Here is a 22,322-nt window from a genome sequence, read left to right on the forward strand (position 1 = left end):
GTACACTTTAAAATGGTTAAAATGGTAAATTATTGTATGTTACCCATATTTGCACAAAAAGTTAAGAAGACATATGGAAGATTAAAAAAACCCCACTTAAATCAAGTTTCTAAAGATTAAAAAGGCAATGTCTGAGATGAAGACCCTACTGGATGGGATTAATGGCAGAGCAGACATGACAGAAGATTAGTGAATTTAAAGGCATAGCAAAAGAAACTATCTCAAATGAAACACAGAAAAAGAATTAAAGAAGAGGCTCAATGGGCGGCTATCAGTGGTGAGACAACTTCAAGCAGCCTAACATATGGGCAATTAGAATTGCTGAAGGAGAGACATGGGGGACAGAAAAAGTATTCAAAGATATAATGGTATAAAACTTTCTGAACTTACTGAAAATAAACACACAGTTCTAAGAAGCTCAATGTACCCTAAACATAAGAAATATGAAGACTCACCAACGCATCCATAATTGAATAGCTCAAAACCAGTGACATAGAAAAAGCAGTCAGAGAAAAGAGACTTGTTACATACAGAGGGGACAAAGATAAGGACATCAGATCTGTTGTTGGAAGCAATGCAAGCAATAAAAGACAGTGGAGTAACATCTTTAAAGTACTAGGAAAGGGGGAAAAAAACTTGTCAACCTAGAATTCTATACCCTGCAAAAATATCTTTCAATAACACAGGTAGGGATACCTGAGTGGCTCAGTTGGTTAAGCGACTGCCTTCGGCTCAGGTATCGAGTCCCACATCAGGCTCCCTGCTCAGCGGGGAGTCTGCTTCTCCCTCTGACCCTCCCCCCTCTCATGTGCTCTCTCTCTCTCTCATCCTCTTTCAAATAAATAAATAAAATCTTAAAAAAAAAAACAAAGGTAAAATTGAGATGTTTTAGACATATAAAAGCTGAAAGAATTAATCATCAGCAAATCTTCACTATGAGAATTGTTGAAGGATGTCTTTCAGGCAGATGGAAAATGATACCAGATGAAAATCTGGGTCTATACAACAGAATGAAGACCACTGGAAATGGTACCTACCTGGGTACTTACCTAATTCTTATTATTATTCAAATTCTTTAAAGACAACTGCTTAAATAAAAATAGCAACAGTATATTGTGGGATTTATAAAGTAAAAAGGAATGATAACCATAACATGAAGGCTAGGAAGGGAGAAATGTAAGTATACTATTTTAAGGTTCTTATACTATATGTAAAGTGGTTTAATATTACTTGAAGGTAGACTGTGATAAGTTAAAGATATACAAGCCCTAAAGTAATCATTAAAATATCAAAACAAGAGGGTATAGCCAATAAGCCAATGAAGGAGATGAAAATACAATAGTCTCAGGGTGCCTGGCTGGCTCAGTTGGTAGAACATGTGGCTCTTGATCTTGGGATCGTGAGTTCAAGCCCCATGATGGGCGTAAAGCTTACTTAAACAAAACAAAACAAAACAGTATTCCCCCCTTATCTGTGGGGGATACATTCCAAGACCCCCACTGGATACCTGAAACCCCAGAGAGTACTGAACACTATATATACTATGTTTTTTCCCTACACATACATACCCGTGATAAAATTTAACTTAAAATTAGACACAGTAAGAGATTAATAATAAAAACTAATAATAGAAAAATTATAACAATATACAGTAATAAATTTATGTGGATTGCAACCTCACTTCCTCTCAAAATACCTTATCGTCCTGTACTCACCTTTTTTCTTGTGATAATGTGAAATGATAAAATGTCTACATGTCAAGATGAAGGGAGGTGAATAATGTAGGCATTGTGATGTAGCATTAGGCTACCATTGACCTTCTAATGATATGTCAGAAGGAGGATCATCTGCTTCCAGACCATGGTTGATTGCAGGTAGCTGAAACTGTGGAAAGCAAAGTCACAAATAAGGGGGGACCACTGTACTTGATTGTCCAAAGGAAGGCAGAAAAAGAAGAAAAAGGAAACAACAGATGGGACAAATAGGAAACAACTGGCAAGATTATAGACTTAAACCTAGCCAAATCAACAATCACATGAAATGTAAATAATCTAAGTACTCCATTTAAAAAGCAAAGAATACAAGTATGGGTAGAAAAGCAAGACCAAACTACATGCTGCCTATAAAAAAACACTTCATTTTATTATTTTTTTAAAAATATTTATTTATTTGACAGAGAGAGAGACATAGCAAGAGAGGGAACACAAGCAGGGGGAGTGGGAGAGGAAGAAGCAGGCTCCCCACTGAGTAGGGAGCCCGATGCGGGGCTCGATCCCAGGACCCTGGGATTATGACCTGAGCCGAAGGCAGACGCTTAATGACTGAGCCACCCAGGCGCCCCAAAGCAGCACCTTCCTGAACAGTAAGCTGTGCAAAACCATATGGAGGTTCTTCAAAAAATTAAGACTAGAACTACCCTATGATCCAGTAATCTCACTACTGGGTATTTACCTAAAGAATATGAAAATGCCAATTCAAAGGGATATAAGCACACCTATGTTTATTACAACATTATTTACGATAGCCAAATTATGGAAGCAACCTGAGTCCATCAATGGATGAATGGATAAAGATGTGCTATGTATATAATATCCAGCCATCAAAAAGAATGAAATCTTACCATTTACAATAACACGGATAGATCTACAGAGTATAATGCTAAGCGAAATAAGCCAATCAGAGAAAGACAAATACCATATGATTTCACTCATATGTGGAATTTAAGAAACAAAACAAATTGGGGCCCTGGGTGGCTCAGTTGGTTATGTGTCTGCCTTTGGCTCAGGTCATGATCCTGGAGTCCCAGAATTGAGCTCCGCATCAGGTTCCCTGCTCAGTGAGGAGTCTGCTTCTCCCTCTGCCCTTCACGCCGCTCTGGCTCTTGCTCTCTTAAATAAATAAATAAAATCTTAAAAAAGAAAAAAAAATGAACAAAGGAAAAAAAAAGACAAACCAGAAAACATACTTCTATTTTTTTTAATTTTTATTTATTTATTTTTAAAGATTTTATTTATTTGATAGAGACACGGCAAGAGAGGGAACACAAGCAGAGGGAGTGGGAGAGGGAGAAGCAGGCTTCCCGCCAAGCAGGGAGCCCGATGTGGGGCTCGATCCCAGGACCCTGGGATCATGACCTGAGTCGAAGGCAGCCGCTTAACGACTGAGCCACCCAGGCACCACACATACCTCTATTTATAGAGAACAAACAGACCATTACCAGAGGGGAGGTGGGTGAGGGGATGGGTGAAACAGGTGAAGGTGATTAAGGCTACACTTATCTTGATGAGCATGCAGTAATATACAGAATTTTTGAATCACTATATTGTACACCTGAAATGAATATAACACTATATGTTAACCACACCGGAATTTTTTTAAAAAGTTGTTAAAAAAATAAAAGGATGGAAAAAGATATACCGTGCTAACATAAGTCAAAAGAAAGTGGGACTGGCTATACAAATATCAAAGTAGATTTCAGAGCAAAGACTATCATTAGGAATAAATTTATCCACAGGACAATATGCATCTAATAGAGTTTCAAAACACATACAGCAAGAACTGCAAGAAGAAATAGCAAATCTAAATTATAGTAAAAAATTTCAATACCCCTCTCACAATCATTGATAAAACAAGCAGGTAGAAAATCAACAAGGATATCATAGACTTGAACAACACTACAAACCAATTTGCCCACAGCACTACCAATCAACTTGCCCTGATTGACATTTATAGGACACTCCACCCAAGAACAGCAGAATACTCATTCTTTTCAAGTGTACATAGACCAGATAGACCATATTTTGGGCCATAAAACAAGTCTCAATAAATTCAAAAGGTTCAAGTCATACAAAGTCTCTGCCCATTATGGTTTCTGCCCACAACAGAATTAAGTTAGAAATCAGTAACAGAAAAATCCTTGAAAAAAAATCCCCCAATATAATATTTATAAACTAAATAATACACTTCTAAATAATGAAGAAAAAAAAAAAGAAAGAAAGAAACCAAACAGAAATTTAAAAGTCTCTTGAGCTAAATGACAATGAAAACATAACATATCAGAATTTCTGGGCTGTCACTAAAGCAGTACTTAGGAAGAAATTTATAACACTGAACACCTATATTAGAGAAAAAAAAAAGGCTTTAAATAAATGACCTCAGTTCCTACCTTAGGAAACCAGAATAGAGCAACTTAAAGAGAGATGTCCACTCTCACCATTCAGCTCTGTATTAGAAGTTGTAGCCAGTGCAATAAAGCAAGAAAAAGAAACAGAAGGCATTCACATTCAAAAAGAAGAAGTAAAACTGTCTTTATTCAGAAATGATCATTTATGTAGAAATTGGATGGAATCTACAAAAAAAGCTACCAGAAGTAGTAAGCGAATTTATTATCAAGGTTTTTGGGCTATAGGATCAATATATAAAACCTCAATTGTATTCAACTGTATAATGAAAAATCAGAAATAAAAAATACCATTTGTAATGGCATCAAAAATATGAAATACTTAGGAAAAAATCCAACAAAAAGATGTGAAAGACCAAAACACTGAAGACTACAAAATACAGCTGAGAGAAAATTGAAGGTAAATAAATGGAGAGGTACATATTGTTCATGGATCAATTCTTCCCAAATTGATCTATAGATTTAACAGAATCCTGGCTGAAATTCCAGCAGGTGTTTTTGTAGAAATCAACAAGATAATTTGAAAATTCATATGGAAATCAGAGGGCCTAGAAACCCTGAGAAAGAACAAAATTGGAGGGCTAAAAACACCTGATCCTAAGAATTATAAAGCTACAGTAACAAAAAGTGTGGTATTGGCATAAAAAATGGACAGATCAATGGAACAGAATAGAAATTCCAGAAATAAATCCACAAATATATGGGCAACTGATTTTTGTCAAAGGCACAAAAACAAAAGAGAAAAGGTAACCTTTTCAATAAATGGTAGGAAAAATGAACTTGGACCCATACTTTGCATCATATACAAAAATTACCTGATAATGGATCAAGACCTAAACATAGAACCTAAAACTATTCATAAAACTATGAAAGTTCTAAAAAAAAAATAGGAGAGGGGCGCCTGGGTGGCTCAATTGTTAAGCGTCTGCCTTCGGCTCAGGTCATGATTCCAGGGTCCTGGGATTGAGCCCTGCATCAGGCTCCCTGCTCCGTGGGAAGCCTGCTTCTTCCTCTCCCACTCCCCCCTGCTTGTGCTCTCTCTCTCTGTCTCTTTCTCTGCCAAATAAATAAATAAATAAAATCTTTAAAAAAAAATAGGAGAAAATCATTGTGACCTTGGGTTAGACAAAGCTGTCTTAGAAATGACACTGAAAACCAAATCCATAAAAGAAAAAATTGATAAATTTGACTTATTCAAAATTAAAATTTTGTTCTTCAAAAGACACTGTTAAAAGAATGAAAACCCAAGCCACCGACTGGGAGAAAATCTTTGCAAAGCATATATTGATAAAGGACTTGTATGCAGAATATATAAAGAACTCTCAAAACTTAGAAAAACCCCACAACCCAAGCAACTCAATTAAAAAGAAAGGCAAAAGATTTGGACACGTCACCAAAAAAGATCTATGAATGACAGATAAGCACAGGAAAAGATTCAACATAATTTGTTACTAAGGATACGTAAATTAAAATCACAACCTGATAGGGGGCGTCTGGCTGGCTCAGTCAGAAGAGTATGGAACCCTTGATCTTGGGGTCATGAGTTCGAGCCCCACATTGAGTGTAAAGATTACTTAAAAACAAATCACAATGTGGGGTGCCTGGGTGGCTCAGTCTGTTAAGCATCTGCCTTCGGCTCGGGTCATGATCCAGGGTCCTCGGATCAAGTCCCGCATCAGGCTCCCTGCTCAGCGGGGAGTCTGCTTCTCCCTCTGCCCTCCCCCCATATTTTTTCTCTCTTCTCTCTCGCAAAAATCTTTTTTAAAAAAATCACAATGTGATATTATGCACCTGTTAGAATGGCTAAAATTAAGATTACCCACAGAAAGTGTTAGGATATGGAGCAACTGGAATTCTCATCTACATCCCATCTGGGATGGGAATGTAAAGCGCTACAATCATCTTGGAGAAGGGCTTGGCAGTTTAGTTTACACGCCCTACCATATGATCTAGCCATGTCATTGCTTCACTTATTCACAGCAGCTTTATTTGTAATAGCCCCAAACTAGAAACAACTTAAATGTCCATCAACAGATGAGCAGATCAACAAGTTTTGGCATATCCATAGCATAGAATGATACTTGGAAATAAAAAGGAATGAACTACTAATCTACATAACACCATGGATGAATCTCAAAATACTTAGGCTGAGTGGAAAAAGATGGGGGGGGGGAAGCATACCGTATTTATACAAAGCCCTAGGAAATGCAAACTAATCTACAGTGATAGGAAATAGATTGGTGGTTTCTTGGGGATGGTTAGAGGCTGGAGCGCAGAATTACAAAGGACATGAGGAATCTTGGGTTGATGGGTATGATCACTATCTTGATTGTGGTGTTTCATGGCATATGTACCATGGTTTCATGTTATATATACAAAGATGTATAGTTCTTTTAAAAAGGCAGGTATGGTAGTGGTTGGAAGAACACATTTGGGAGTGTGTTTCAGCTGAATACTACTCCAGCACACACCTGCCATGGGACCCTCAGCAGGCTACCTCAAGCATGGATACCTCAGTTACCTCCTCTGTAAAAGGGGGCTAATAACAGAACATGCCTTAGAGGATCATATTCAGGATTTCCATAATACATGGAAAGTGGAACAGCGTCTGAACACTGGAAGTATTCCTTGCACGCATCTCATTGCAGATGAGGAAACTGAGGCATGGAGCTGGAGGGGGTGGGGTTACAATAGGCAACTGGCGGTTTTTGTTTGCTTGCATCCCTTACTGTGGGAAATTGTTCTTTCCACACATTTCAAGGGATTTGGGTGGGGCTAAAACTCACAGTATCCAGTATCCTTGGAGTATGCAGCCTGTAAACAGAACTCTGTCTTCCTGGATATAGTGACTGGTCCAAGATGTGCAAACAGTAATCCAAGCTGGGCCCATCAGAAACCTTCTCTACGATTTATCTATATTAAATATACTAAAGTAGAGAAGGAGAGATCTTTTTCCTCTAGGCTTTCCAAGTAACGTAAGCCTAGAGTGATCTGTGACCTGCCCTTACCACCTCCTCATAGGGAAGATTTTTGACAATGGGACCGAATGGGCCAGGGAAAAGCACAGTGGAGAAAGGGAGAATCCTAAGGCTACCCCTTGAGCCCCCAGATCTATCCAGACCTGAAACCAAACCACTCCTTTCCTTGATGACTTAAGAACCAATCAATTTCCCTTGGCACATAAGCCAGTGTGACCTATGTTTCTATCTGAAGGAGTCTTAGATGACAGAGAGGTGAAGTGAGTTGGCAGTAAAATATTGGAGCTGGGAATCTAAAACCAGGTCTCACTGCGGCCAAAGCTCATACCTGACTGCCCTTTCCTACTCGTGGGAGCAGGGCAGATGCTTGTGATTCAGGAGGGAGGGACTGATTAGATGGGAGAGGTTCTGGACTTGTACCACACAGGGGAACAATAGGGGCTGAGCCCTGGAAAGCCTGACAGGAGACTGAGTTTTGAGGGAAACCCCTCGGCTCAACCCATTTGGGAAGTTGTCTCACCTCAGGCTCCTAACGCTTGCAAGAGATTCCGGAGACATGACAACAGGACAATGGCATATTTATTTACAATTGGACCAAAAAAAGGCATACAGGCATCTTTTAATTAAAAATAATAATGATGATGATTAAAAAAGTCAGAAAAATCGATGATGTTTGAACCCTTTGTGAGGAGTCCATTTCCCTACTCCCCCCCCAAAAGAGAATCTCTTAGGGAAAAAATCTGAGATTTGAGTGAACAAAAGCCTGCAATATCATTGTCTACTGCTTGGGTTCCCTTTTCTCCAACCTGATTCTTGGTGGACACCGCCTGGCGATACGGAGTCACTGTGAACAAGTTCGAGAAGTTCACTGGTTTGACTGGTGGAGCTGGTAGGGGCTGCTGGGGGGAATCTGGAGTCGGGTGCAGGGTGTTAAGGGGGTGGGGTGTGTCCCTAGCTTAGCCAGCATCCTGAGCTTTGTCTTGTGGTGGGAGTCCCAAAGGGGCCGAACCAGGGGTGAGAGGCTGTTACTTAAACCCTAATCCCAGGGTGGGTTTGGTCTCTTGCAACTTAAGAACAAAGTCTGGGACATGCACAGGGTGGGCAGGGGGTTGGGCGCTGACAGAGGTGCCAGCGTTCTTCTTTCTACCTTGGCTCCTTGCCTACTCCTGGGAATTGGAGACAGAGCGACAGAAGTGACCTTCCATCTCCCTTCCCACAAGCAGTTTTCTGGGTGTCCCCCAAAGGAGGCAAGAATCCGATGGGAGGCAGAGGCAGAGGGGATGGGACTGGCTGAGAGCTGGGCCCGAGCACTGAGGCTGGGGGCTATCAGGAGAGAACACCTCTCCCCAGCCACCTAAAGGAGGGCATGTGGGTCTCCCAGCCTCGTCCTGCCCTGGAAGGGGGAGGGGAGAGGGCCTGCCACCAGCACACTTTGCAAAGAGCAGCAACCCCCCGAGGAAAGTACTGGGGAGCAATCCTGAGGGGTGAGGACCCTCATTCCAGACAGACATGTGGATGCTTGGCTTGACTCTGTAAATACTTGGCCCTGGATCCAGGGTTTCTTGGCACAAATAGTTCACTGCAAGTCTCTTCTCTGGTCCAGCAAACTCCCACTGCTCTGAGCAGGGGTGAGTCCTGCTGTCCTGGGGCACGTGGCCCCAAGTACTTCCAGGGGATTTTCCTTGGAGCAACCAAGACTTGGTTGACCTGGAGGCCTGGCTGGACGCCCTGCCTTGGGCTGCCCTGGGAGGGGTCTGGGGGAGAGAGAAGAGTGAGGGCCAGGGCCGGTAGAGGCTCGCTGGCACTGAGGATGCGTGTCCGGGCTAGAGCTGTGCTTTGTCACGGCATCAGCGGTGAGCACAGGCCATGAGAGGCTCGGAAACCTCACCGAAGCCCCAGAAGGCCAGGCATTTCCTCTTCCAGTTAATCGTGGGGTGGCCAACAGCCTGAGGAACTGAGGTGGAGACAGTGACCAAAACCCAGTGTCTTGGTGATTTATCCATCCTGGATCCATATGTTAAAAAAAACTAAGGAGAAAACCCCCAACCAAAAAAAATAAACCTGAATAAACAGGTCTGAGAGTTCCTGCTGGAGGGAACTTTCTTAGCACTGAAGAAAAAACAACCCACAAAAACCTCATCCCCCACAGAACTGGAATAAAATGATGAAGAAAAGTCCCAGATTTATCTACAGGTCCTCCCGCCCCCCACGCAGCCCCAGGATCCAGGAACACTGTGCCAGGAGTTACATTCCGAACGAGCAGGAGGTACTTTATTTGCGTGCCTGCAGTTCCCCACGCAGAGCGGCTTCCTGTCCGTGGACGGAGTGGGCCTGGCCATGGGCCACCCCCATCAGTCTATCTTCACAGCAGCGTAGATCTTGCGCACAAACATGTAGGCTGCATAGAAGCCGATGGTGCCCGTGAGAAGCCAGAAGGACAGGACCATGAGGGCCGTGTAGCCAAAGTACAGGAGAGAGGGGATGAACTCAACGATGTCCAGCTGGGGCACGGGTGGAGAGAGAACAGAGCGGGGGACGCTCAGTGCCAGCCCACCGTGGCCGACTGGTCCCCCCACCCCCCAGCCTTCTCACTGATCTCCTGGCGAAGCTGAAGCCTGGGAAGGGGAAGGGGCTTGCTCCTGGTGGGCAGCGAGGGGCGGACAGAGCTCATAGCCACGGTGAGCCTTCGTTGGCACATGACCGCCGTGGCAGCTTATTAACCTGCGCACAGATGGGGCACAGGGGGGTCCAACCACACCCACAGTTACCCAGCTAGGAAGCAGAAGGACACGGGATTTCCGACTGGGGCTGGAGGGCTGGGGGGGGGGGGTCTATGGCCCAATTCCACCGACTTGGGCCATTTCTTGGTGGGGAGAGAGGAGGGGGCAGGAGTCTTTCTGGAGCAGGGCCTGGGAGCTCACTGGGAGACAGGGGGGACTCCAGGGGCCAGGGCCAGAATGCCTTAGGCAGGAAGGGCCACAGCTGTGTCTTCACCCTCCACAGTCCCCAGAACGGCACAGCGACATTCCAGGATGGCTGGAGCGGTGGCCAGGGAGGGGAGGGGGGAGAGAGGCATCCAAGTCTCCCAGCTTGAAGAACAGAGAGCCTCTGTAAGCCAGCGTACAGTCCTCGCCTCCTGACAACGCGTCTGTCACTTTGGCTAACATCTCCCAGGGGTTTCATCTGGGAGCACACTAGACTGCTCTGTCGAGTGTAGCGGCCTGGCAGCGATGCCAGAGGCCTGGGCTAAGTGGAGCTAGTCTGGAACCTTGCTATCAAGACCTGCTCATCACACCAGGGCCTGAGTGAGGACTGTGCCAGGGCTCGTGGACAGACACATGGACACAAATGTCAGGAGCTCAGAGCAAGTCAATAAAGACCTTCTCCCTAAGGTCAAATATCCTCAAACTAGGGGGTGAAGGCCATGGTTTCAGGCTCAACCCTCCCGTTTCACAGGCTTTCTCAGGGCTGGAGAGGGGGTGAGGGAGGTAGGGGACAGGGCAGTGGTGAGTCCAGTGGTGAAACCGGGACAGGGAGGCAAACAGGCATGGCCGGAAAGGCCCTTAGAATTAGACAGGCCAAGGCTGCCATTTTACAGACAGGCTCTGGGACTAGGGGTGGAGGTTTTTAGAACAGAGAGGTAAAAATGGGGCACAGGGAGGAAGGACAGGAGGTTGTGACATGACCCTGGGGGGCAGCAGAGGAGGCCATGTAGCTAAGTTTTGTTTGCCCAACACTGTCTCCTGTCTTCCATCTTCCCGGGGTTTTGGGGTACCCACTGCCTACTCTGTGGTCCTGTTGGGGCTGTCAGTTTTAATACAACACCTAAGCTGGTTGATGAGAGTGCGCCATCCCGCTGGACCTGAGTAACAGTGAGGGATGGCATGTAACCTGGGCTGATGAGCAGCTTCCCTGGGACTGATCACTTGACAATAGAGGAAAGACGTTCTTTTAGCTCTAGGGCTGTGAGGCTGAAAAAAGAAGACTCTAGGGCTGCCACTGGCATCTTCCCACTCTGAGGCAAGATCCCGCGTGCAGATTAAAGCCAAGAAAACACACAGATCTGAGGCGTGGATATGGAGCCCCAACATCCTTTGAAGTGTTGGATCTAACCATGCCTGAAGCTAGAACTCCAGCTTCTTTAACCTTCCAGTTCTACCAGTCCGTACATTCTCTTTTTGCTTAAGCCAGTTGGAATTCAGTTTTAGTCACTTTCCCCTCAAGAGTTCTGATGAATATGGGCTATGGAGGAGGGAAATTAGATTTGTTCTGAATGATTCTAGGACGAAGACTATGGCCTAAAGACGGAAGTGACAGGGTGGCAGATTTCATTGTGAAGCACGGAAGACCTTGATAATGACAGGAGCTAGCCAAAGAGCATGAGAATGTCACTGGATGTGCCAGAGCAGGGGTCAGCACACTTTTGCTCAAAGGGTCAGATTATACAGAGCTTAGGTTTCACCGGCCATGTGGCCCCTGTCACAACTATGCTACACTACCACTAACATGTGAGAGCAGCCGTAAGACAGGAGGTAAGTGAGCGAGCATGGCTGGGTCCCAATAACACTTTATTCACAGAAACAGGCCGACTGACACTTGCGCTCGAGTTTGCTGAGCCCTGAGCTCCGCGATCACTTGTTGGGACGGCTGGAGAAGAGGGGCACGGTCAGCAAACTGGAAGCGGGGGTGGAGCACCATCTTAGGATGATCCACACCGTCCTTTCTAACCTGACCATTTTGAGAAAGGGCGTCCCAAGCCTCCACCAACTGTCCCGTGACTCTGGTTTGGGAACACACCCTGGTTGCAAGCAGAGGACTGCCTGTCTTTGGGTTCTGGAGACCCGGCGCACCGTGGGGGACATGGTCTTTGGTGGTAGCCTTGGGAGTGAGGGGCCCACCAGAGCGAGCCTACATTCCTCTCAGGGGCCCACCTGGCTTACACGTCCTGCGTGAACCTACCACAACTAGCGTGGCGAGTGGGGATCTGTTTATATTTTGCCTCACGCCACTCTTGGGAGCAGTGAGCTCTGGGGGTGTACCTGAGTTCCTAAATTTGGGCGCTAAAGGTGATTTCAGCATTTTCTGCTTGTATCGTTATTAACTCCTTCTCATCTACTTTCTTTATTCTTTCGTGTTATTGCTCTTTTTTTCCTAGCTTGAGGTGTCCCTCGTTTTTCTTATGAATAGCACTTTAAGGTGAGAGATCTCCTTGAAGTTCTGCTTTGGCTGTATCGCACAGGTTTTGCATGCAATATTCTCACTGTCACTTATCCTACAGGCTTTTGTCTCCCAAAACACACAGAACACAGATTCTCTCTGTTCTAAAAAGATGCATATTCTGAAACAAAATGGCTTTGGTTCTCCCCGCTCTCGGCAGGAGAGACTCTGAACTTGGGTTTTTTCCCTAGCATCCCCTCCTCTCCACCAACCTGCCCTGAAAGGGCTGGGGGCTTCCTCACCCAGGGCAGTACCTTGTTAACAAAATAGAAGATGGCATAGACCAGGACATAGAATGCGGATCCCCCGGAGACCAGGAAATTCCTCCACCACCAGCGGTAATCCTGAAGAGGAAACAGAGTAGTCCTTATCTCCAGGTGTAATCTCTTGCCCGAGTTTCACGGTCGCCTGAGAAGCTAAAGACTTGAGGCAAGAACGGTAATATTTGGGGTGACGGGAATGTTTTGTATCTGGACTGTGACAGTGGTTACATGACCGTACACATTTCTAAAAACTCACTGAACTGGAGACTAAAAAGGGTGAGCTTTACTCTTCATAAATGAGATCTCAATTAAATCACTGAGGACCACAGCAAAAGAACAGTAATAACAACAACTAACATTTCTTGAGCAAACGCTCGCTACGTGCCAGGCACTATTCTAAGTGCTGTACGTGAATCAGTTCATTCCCTCCTTGCAGCAGGCCCGAGTCAGGCCCTATTGCTGCCCTGTCACATGACGAGGGACGGAAGGCACAGACGGGTTAAGCAACTGCCAACCAGAGCTACTAATGGAGGAGCTGGGGTTTCAGCCCAGGCCGTCTGTCCCAGAGCCCTTGTCAAGGGGCTCTGCCAAGAGCTAGTCCCCAGAGGGAGGGAAGGTCACCCACTCTGCATCAGCTACTGGAGAAACCACCACTGGAGTGGACTCTGTACTGACAAATCTACCGGCCTTCTCCCGTGTTGCCGTGACGACTTCATGTGACTATGCTGTGAGGCAAGGATCATTAACTCCAGTCTACAGCTGAATAAATGGAGGCTCAGCGAAGTGAAGTGATGGACTTGCCCAAGACCTCATAGCCGGAGGAGGGAGGCCCACATGGGAAACCCAGACAGCTTCACTGACCCATTCAATGCTGGACCCAGCTCTCCTCACCCCCAACTTCTGGCCCCATTCCCCTCACCTCTGCACAGAGCTGGAAGTACACCATGACGATGCTGATTTGTGAACACGACACCACCAGGATGATGAAGACAAGGAACAGGAAGCCAAAAAGGTAATAGAACTGATTCTCCCAGATGGCCTGTGGACACATCACAGCTGGCCTTCAGCTTGGCCTGCCTCCACCCAGCATACGCTGCCTGTGCTCAGAAAGCCATCCGGCAGTTACGACTGCCACATCACCTGCCACCAGGGCAGGCATGGAGAGACACCATCATGATACCACTGGGGCCTGTGGGCCTGGCATGTGGCTCTGACTGGCCCTTTCTCCCTGGGTGAGCCAGGCTGTTCTCAGGGAAGGGCGGGGGCATGGCTGACCCTGCAATGGGTGGGCCCCAGCCTCAACTCAACAGCTTGTGGCAAATAATGAATCCCACCCATCCCAATCAAAATTACACAGCAACCACCTCCACTCAGGGGCAGCCTCCTGCATGCCAGGTATGGTGCTCCATGCTTTACGTGCATCTCCAAACGTAAGCCTATGAAAGAGTGGCCATTTATGGATGAGGAAGCCAAGGCTCAGAGAGGCTGGTGATTGGCCCAGAGTCACACAGAGTAAGGTGGCCTCCTGGCGGGGGGCAGCCAACCCATCCTCAGACCCTTTGCCTAGGCAGGGCTGGGTGGGCAAGTGGGTCTCAGCAGGGAAGGCTTGTCCAGCACAGGCTTGGTGCAGGGCACCGAGCTGGGTCAGCCAGGCACAGATGGCTCTGAGGAGCCCTTCTGCCAACTTCCATCTTGGCACGGCTGGGACAGGAGTCATCACCATCACGACAGCCACTATTTAACAAGCACTGCTGGAAAATCAAGCATGTGCCTCTTACAGACATTCTCACTCCAGCCTCACAGTGATCCTGAGAATTAGGAATCATTCCCCCCGCCACCCCTTTCCTGAGAGTTCTGAGTAGCAGGTCAAGATGTGTGGGGACCTGGAACTCAAAGTGGAGGCCGAGATATGAATAATGGTGGAGTCTGGCTGCAACATGACTGAAGTAGCCCCTACTTTCTGAGCGCTTCACACACACCAGAGCCCGTTCACGTGGCCCATCTCCTATATCCTTCCAAGCCATCCTGAGGGGTGGAGTGAGGACCCCGAGAGGTAAAAGGGTCCATCTGAAATCTCACGGGTGGCCAGAGGCAGAGCACATTAAGTGGAGGGACGGGGACCAGGCTAGCGGTGGGGGGGAGGAGAGGAGGCTGTGTGGGGAGGGGCAGCGGAGCACCCCCACCAGCCCCCTGGGGCTGACCAAGCCCTGGGGAGAAGCGGTACTCACGCTGAAGATGAAGAAAAGCTCAATGAACATGGCACCGAAGGGCAGGATCCCGGCCATAAGAATTCTGTAGCAGAAGGGGAAGAAGGTCAATGCCGCTAGGAGACCCAGGCCACTGGGGGCGGGGGAGGGGGGCCAGGCTCCTCCCAGGCGGCACGGAGGACAGTGCTCACGCAGCTGCGGTGGTTCTAGTTCTCTGGCATGCTTTTGTACCATTACAGCCTCCTGAGAGGGTGGCAAGGTGGGCATCACTCTCCCTATGTTACTGATGGGGAAACTGAGGTACAGAGAGGTAGGGTGAGTTGCCTAGATCAAGTGATGGTCTTAACCTGTCTCACCCGCACTTTTCCACCCCTCCCTTCCCTGTCCTGGTTCCCAGGCCAACACCAAGTCTGGTTACAACTTGGTCCTCTTGAACCTGAGTGAAGTTAAACTTTCATGAAGTCTACTAGAGCCTGCTGGAGCTGCAGAACACCAGTCACAACGCCCCTGGGGGAGGGGATTCGTTCCATGTCCTCCTAAGTAAATGGCTCCGGGCAGTGTTGGCCTCGCCCACTCCAGAATTCCCTGGCCTTGCCCCTGCCAGAGACTCACCCAACAAATCGGTTCATGTACCACCGCTGTTCAGGGATCTGCCGGGGAATCTGGTTGGTGCGCACAGGGTTGTCATATGGCTGCTTGCGGAAGCCGAAGTAGTAGCCCAGGTAGACAAGGGGCAGGGATATCCCGAACCACATGCACAGCAGGGCCACCATGGTGGGGAAGGGCACCTGTGGGCACAGTGCCATGAGCCCCCCCCGCCCCCACCGCAACAAGGCCCTGATGCCCAGGGCCAGGGGCTGTGCGGGGGGGGGAGGGGGCCCACTGGGTCCCATGGAAGGAGGGCCACCATGGTGGGTGGGGAAGGTCCTGCACACCCACCCCCACAAAGCTCCTGGCCAGAACCTCCTGGGGCTGACGAGCCCCGGGGAAAAGCGGAGGGCAGATGGAGGACCATTTGGGCTGTGAAGTAGAGAAGGAACCATGGCATCCCAGAAGACCTTGTCAGCCGGGGAGGAAGTGGGGAAAGAACAAAGGACTGAGAACATGAGGGAAAGATGAGGCCAGAATGAAGGGGAATTATGTGGTACGTGAACTGGAGACAAAAGGGAAAAAACAAAAGAGCAACAACTGTGTGTTCCCGATTTTGTTAAAATAAAACACCATAATATACTACAAAGTAAAAAAAAGCAGGTTATAGAACTGTATGAATAGGACTCCATTTTAACAGAAGCATCCCAATATTTATGTTTATGTGCCTACAGAGGGCTGTGCCCAGACGTTAACGGTATTTCCTCAGATGGGATGTAGCCCTTAGACCTGACTTTTCATTTTCTTCTCTATCCTATTCTATTCAGTATTATGTTTTTACAAGAATCATGCAAACTGGAAGAAGCGAATTAACAGACGCAAAGTGTTTAGAATAGTACTTATTCCAATGTAAGCACGATATAAATATTTGCCATTTCATTGTAATTTTAAAGTTACATCATTCCAGTTTAAATATAGCTAGAAAGACTGCAAAAATAATACTAAAGATTACATCAACTTATCTGTACTTTCCAAAATTTCTACAACGAATGTTTATCATGAGCGGTTGGTAGCTGGGAGGAAAATGTTAAAAGAGAGAAGGAACGCAGCGAGAACAGAGGAAGTGAGAGGAAGAGCATGACTCTGTCTTTCCTGAGGGCGGCTTCCCTGACTCTGCGAAGAAGCCAGTCCTCCGGCACCGCGGACTCCCAGCCTCACCCCACCACCTCGAACAAAGGGGCACCTGCAGGTGAGGGGAGGCGGCTCTAGCCGCTAAGGCTGGGACGGCGACTGCCTGCCCCCACCTCCGCGGCAGCCCTGCAAGGGAGCCAAAGCCCATCTCCCCACCCCCGCTGAAGTTCACAGGCCTTCTCAGCGAGTCCTGGGCAGCTGCTAGCAATGCCTGGGGCTGGCAGGATCCCTGCACTGAGGGCAGGACAACCTGCAGGGGCCGGGGCCGAGGGGCGAGGACAGGAGGAGAGCCTTATTGGGATACTGACCTAATAAACTCGCACCAGGCGGCTTTCCCTTGGCTGAGGCAAAGGGAGATTCCCCAGCTGGCCCCTGGACTGTGGAAATCTCCCTTTGGAGAAGTGAGCTTTGGCCAGCTGTCTGCAAGGGCCCACAGGAAGGCCAGGGCTGGGGCATGGGCAGCTGGATGAGCAGGGAGGGGGGAAACCCCGGGTAGCCCTCGGGCCCTGGGGCTGGAAACAGAACTCCGGGGATTCAGAAAAGGGAAGAGAACAGCAGGGAGTGATCTGCCAGAGTGACCGAGCACAGCTGGGCGCCCCCCCTTACTTACTGCTCCTGATGAATGCTTTCCCCAGATGAAGCAATTCAAAACGAAGCAGATGCCAAAAACCACGCCAGGGTAGAGCGTTGCCGTCTGGAAGCAAGGGAGACCAGGCTGGGGAGCTGCCACCTGTTCCGGTGGGGCCCCCAGACTAGAGGCTCTCAACCCTCCTTGTCCTTCAGGATCCAGCTCCAGGGTAATTCCTTCCAGAAAGCATTCCCTGAACTGCCCGTTCCTTGCCCTCATCCCAGTCTGTGATTATGTACTGCTACCTGGTCAACGCCTGCCTACCCCCAGAGACTCTTAAGCTCCTTGGGAGGGGTGTGTTGTCATGTCTCCCCCCATGCTCCCCTGTTCACTGATGTACGCCCAGCGTTTAGAACACAGTAGCTGCTCAGTAAACATTTGTTGAACAGGAATGAATGAATGAAACTTTTACAAAACATGTACGTGTGGGGCCCAATCCAAACTGCCTAGAGGTGTGGGTAAGCTTTAATCGAGTCTTAGGGGTGGCGGGTGCTGGCTTCCACACACATCAGCTCACCTAATCCCCACTAAGGGATTTTTAAAGAAGAGGACACTGGGGCACTTGGGTGGCTCAGTCAGTTAAGTGTCTGCCTTTGGCTCAGGTCATGATCCTAGGGTCCTGGGATCGAGCATGGCAATGGGCTCCCTGCTCAGCGGGGAGTCTGCTTCTCCCTCTCCCATGTGCTCTCTCTCAAGTAAATAAATAAAATCGTAAAAAAATAATAAAGAAGAAGACACGGAGGTGCAGCAATGTTAAATACACACCCCAACTTCATACAGTTAAGGGTAGATCAGAGAGGTTCAAACCCAAGCAGTCTGACCCCAGGGGCCAAACCCGTGACCCACTGTGCTGTATTCCATCCAGTCACAATCTCTTGGGCTGAGACCCAGGCACATGGAACCAAAGCCCCAGACCTACAGGAGCCTCCTTCACTGCTATGGCTGCCTGAGCATCCAGGAGGGCCATTGACCACAACGCCTGAGGCCCCCTGCAATCTGGTACTCAACCTCCAATGCCAATTTCACCTTTAGCCCATAGCTCTCCCACACCCAGTAACTGGTCGCTGCTCCTGCATGTTGCTGTCCCTGGGCTGCTATGTAGGCAGAGTTATCAACATCTCTGGGTATCTGCCACCTGAGGGCTAATGCTGTGCCAGGGGCCTTCCATGCAGTCTCTTCCCATCCACAAAACCACCCTGAGACTAGGTGCAACCATCCCCCACTGGAGAGATGGGGAAACCGAGAAAGAACAGAGCCAGGATGGGGATCTAGGAGATTCCAGAACCCTAGGCCGCCCTGCTGGCTGCTTCGGTCCATCTGAAACCCTCCCCTTCAAGGCCCAGCTCAGATGTCATTTCCTCCCTGCCTGCATGTTCCTGCTTTACTCTGCGGTATAGCAGGGCATTCATCTGATGAAATGTACAGACTGGACATTGCGCTAGATACCGGGAGAACAGGCAAGAAGTTCCAGTGAGGCAGAGAGACCCCCCCAGTGGAGAACCACCTCTATGGCACTACTTGTAGGCACAAGGCTCTTGCCTAGGCTCCTCTGGGGTACCAAGGAGGACACGGAGGTCAGAATGGGGGAAGAAGGGGAGGAAGCTTCTCGAGGGTGATACTGGAGCAAAGACGGAAAGGATGAGGTGAGGGGAGTGAGGGAGTGGTGTGCCCGGGGAAGAGGGGAAGACAGAGGCTGGAGGAGGGAGGAGCAGTGGGGCATCCACATGGCTGCGGGCCATAGCACATGCCCACCGGTGTGCGGAGGCAGAGCACCAGGGAAGGGTCAGAATCTTGCAGGACACCAGGGACACCAAGGATGGTCAAAGGTCTAGGTGAGAGGCAAAGATGCCCGAAACCTGGGCAAGAGTTCTAGAGCCAGAGCTGGAGCTGGGAGCGAATTCATGGACTATTTGGCAGGAAAACCCTCAACACTTGTTGTCTGAGAGGAGGCCGGCAGAAGGGAGTAGGAGCTAAGGAAGCAACCCAGCGGTCTGGCCTGGGGGTCCGGGAGGATGCTGCCGCCACCAGACGCGAGGAGCAGGTGCAGGGCAGAGAGGCGGGGTATGGCGCGGGGTCTGCGGAGGGAGGTCCTGCGGGTATCTGTGGGAGGCCTCCCAGGGAAGAGTTGCACAGGGAGTTGCCTGGCTTCCACACCTCTGTAGGTCCCCGGCTCTCAGCCCACAGTGGCCTGAGGAAGATGCTCGATGCATCAACAATTCAGGGCCTTTCTTTGATTCTTCCAGAAGAGTCACCTTCACAGCTCTTCTATAGTGAGGGCTTCTCCTCCATGCCAGGGGTGTGGCAGCCAGAGCTGAGACACCCTGGGCTCCCCTGAGGCTTCCGACACAGTGAGAATGGTTTCAGAACGCTACGACTACAGCCTTCTCCCAGTCTGGCACCAAGGGCTTCCCAGGGCCTGAGGGGCCTCACTTGTCCGGGAGAGGGTCAGGGTCAGAGCTCCCTGGCAGGTAGGGTCAAGTCCCTGGCAGGTAGGGTCAAGTCCCAGGCATCTGCCAGGTTCTATGGTCTTTTCTGCTGCCAAAAACTCTCCTGACCACCAGGAGGACAGAGAAGGGCAGGAGTTGTCTTCCCTGAAGAGGAAATGGAGGCACCAAAGCCCGAAGACGGGCTGAAAGCAACATGGGCCTGACAGATGGCTCTCTCTACTCCACTGGGCAGAGTGTCCTTCCAGCAGCCCTTGTGATCAGTGTTTGGCCTTAAACTTTGACACCGAGGCCTGGTGTCAAATCCTGTTATTCTGAATCTTCTATTTCTTCTCTTGTTCGAACCGTCGGACAATGTAGGCTAAAAATCACCTAAGTTCAATCCACTCTTCTTACAGATGCAGCAGCAAGGGCCCTCAGAGGTCCCAAGGTGCCTGTAGTGAGAACCCAGGGCTCCCTACCCGTGGGTGTGTGCCCTCCCCCATCACATTACAGCTCTGCCTCTGGTTCTAACCCCCACACAGACTGCCTACACTGCTGAGGAGCCCAGGAAGAAGCTTCTCAGCTCCACACCAACACTGGAAGGAGGTTAGGACACTTACACAGAAGGCTCCTTTCTTCCACCGATGGCCTTTCAGAGTACGGTACAGACGGCCAGCAGAAAATCCACCAAACACCCTGTGAGGAAATGGCAGGGGTCCACACCATGGGGATTTGTTAGCTGGAGGGCAGGCTGCCTGTGCCAGCCCCGGAATCCACTCAGACACACCTACCCCATGAACATGAAGAGGAAGCAGGCTGTGGTCATGAGAGCTCCCCGGCTGGAGGGTGACAGCATCCCGAGCATGGCCACGACTGTGGAGGGAAGGGGAGCAGAGAGACAAGGTGGCTGATGGCCAGGGTCCCAGCCCCCAGCCCCCATCCTAGGCTGGCCCACAGGGCCCAGGGCAGATGAGGCTAGATGAGGCTCCCTTCTCCCCTGGCCTTCCTGACGGCATACTCCCTTGCTCTCTACAGGTCTTAGCTGGGGTTCACAGGGGAGCAGCAGTTGCTGGGCACTGGCTGGCCACATCTTCACTGCAGCCTCCAGCCCACAGAGCACTTGCAACCAGCCTGGCACCGAGCCGAGACCATTCTGAATGCCAGCTCACTGCACCTGCCTTATTGGCCCTGTGAGGTGGAGGCTGGTTATCCATTTCTCAGATGAGAAAACTGAGGTTCGCAGAGGTTAAGTGAGTTGTTTGAAGTCACAAAGCTTGGCGGCATGAGCCTGAGATACAAACTTAGGCAGATCAGCTGCTAAGAGATTAGATCTTAAATGTTATCACAAGAAAAAAAATTATATAACTATGTGCGGTGATGAATGTTAACTAAACTTACTGTGGTGATCATTTCACAATATATACATATAGCAAATTGTTGTCCTGTACACCTTAAACTTACATAGTGTTATATATCAATTAAAAATAGTTAAAATGGTAAAAAAATTTTTTTAGGCAGGCTGACTTCAGAACTGTCTATATAATTACTATGTATTAGGATTTTGGGGAGTTGTTTTCTGAGAAAAGACCTGGTGCTGACTTGCGTAAGTCACTTAACGCCTGACTGCGTAAGGAGGCCAACCTCATAGCCCTGATGTGTGGCTTCGCTGACGGAGTGGACATGGTAGGCGATCCGCGGTGCTGGAGAGCTCTGAGGGGCAGCAAACCACCAAAGCCTGGTGCTGAGGGGACCTGGCCCTCCCACTGGCATGAATGACTCTGTCTGGCCCAGGGATGCTGACATGCCCCGTTCCCCAGTGGGGGAGGCCACCCCTCTCTCAGACTCAGGTCTGTGCTCTCTGGTGACAGGACCCCACCCTCAGCCCCACCAGGCCCACTCACAGATGACAATGAGGATCATACAGAAGAGCTGAATGCCTGAGCCCAGGAGGGAGCTGAGGATCATGGGGTACTGGGGGGGCCTGAAGACATCACCATGCACCAGTTTCCACCCAGACTCTTCCATGGTGTCTTCCTGCAGCAAAGGGTCAGAAGTGAGGCTGTTTCTTGGGGTCCAGAGGAGGCAGCTCCTGCAGGGACCCAAGCCCCCTGACTAGGGCTGAGGGTCCCTCAGGTGTCAACCAGCCTCCACTCTGACAGGAGTGTAAGCGACATGAGATAGTACTCCTCAGAGAAGTGTCACATGGAAAAGGAGGGCACAAACACAAGGCTTAAGGCTACATAAAAGGCAAACCTCCTCCGCAAATTCCGCAAGCCTGATGCATGGAAAAATAATGTAAACATCAACACACTGAAATGTTAACTGTGAGAGTTTTCGAGCGGTGAGATTTAGAAGCCATTTTTTTTTTTTTTTACTGATTATGAAAGTAATATGTGCTTTTATATAATAAAAAAGTGAAAAAATTTTTGGCATATGGCATGATATTCTAATGAATAAAAAGTAATAAATGTTTATAGTAGAAAATTTTTTAAGAATCTGGAAAGACTCAACAAAAGATCTAAAACTCGTAAGTAAACATTCAGAAATTTAAAAAACCCCAGACAGACAGAGAAAATACAATAATTTATACTCCCGGCACTTATTGATACCATTGTTTTGATGCATTTCCTTCAGCCCTTTATGT

At 48.5% G+C, this 22,322-nt stretch overlaps 1 protein-coding gene across 2 annotated transcripts in view; it reads right to left on the reverse strand.

Moving 5' to 3' along the window:
• Positions 1 to 7,719: 7,719 nt before the first annotated feature.
• TM9SF4 (transmembrane 9 superfamily member 4) overlaps positions 7,720 to 22,322 on the reverse strand; it is a 53,507-nt gene continuing 38,904 nt past the window's right edge. For both annotated transcript variants that reach the window (XM_025876239.2, XM_025876240.2), the window contains 9 exons: positions 21,580 to 21,712; positions 20,470 to 20,551; positions 20,299 to 20,374; positions 17,235 to 17,318; positions 15,458 to 15,633; positions 14,867 to 14,930; positions 13,558 to 13,677; positions 12,630 to 12,719; positions 7,720 to 9,659 (listed from right to left, as the gene is read on the reverse strand). In XM_025876239.2, coding sequence (XP_025732024.1) covers positions 9,510 to 9,659; positions 12,630 to 12,719; positions 13,558 to 13,677; positions 14,867 to 14,930; positions 15,458 to 15,633; positions 17,235 to 17,318; positions 20,299 to 20,374; positions 20,470 to 20,551; positions 21,580 to 21,712 — 975 coding nt within the window. In that variant the 3' untranslated portion in view covers positions 7,720 to 9,509. The remainder of the gene's footprint in view (positions 9,660 to 12,629; positions 12,720 to 13,557; positions 13,678 to 14,866; positions 14,931 to 15,457; positions 15,634 to 17,234; positions 17,319 to 20,298; positions 20,375 to 20,469; positions 20,552 to 21,579; positions 21,713 to 22,322) is intronic.

The sequence above is a fragment of the Callorhinus ursinus genome, unplaced genomic scaffold (genome assembly GCF_003265705.2).
Source record: "Callorhinus ursinus isolate GAN/ISIS: 27379988/994484 unplaced genomic scaffold, GSC_fseal_2.0 scaffold38, whole genome shotgun sequence".
NCBI classification, from domain to species: domain Eukaryota; kingdom Metazoa; phylum Chordata; class Mammalia; order Carnivora; family Otariidae; genus Callorhinus; species Callorhinus ursinus.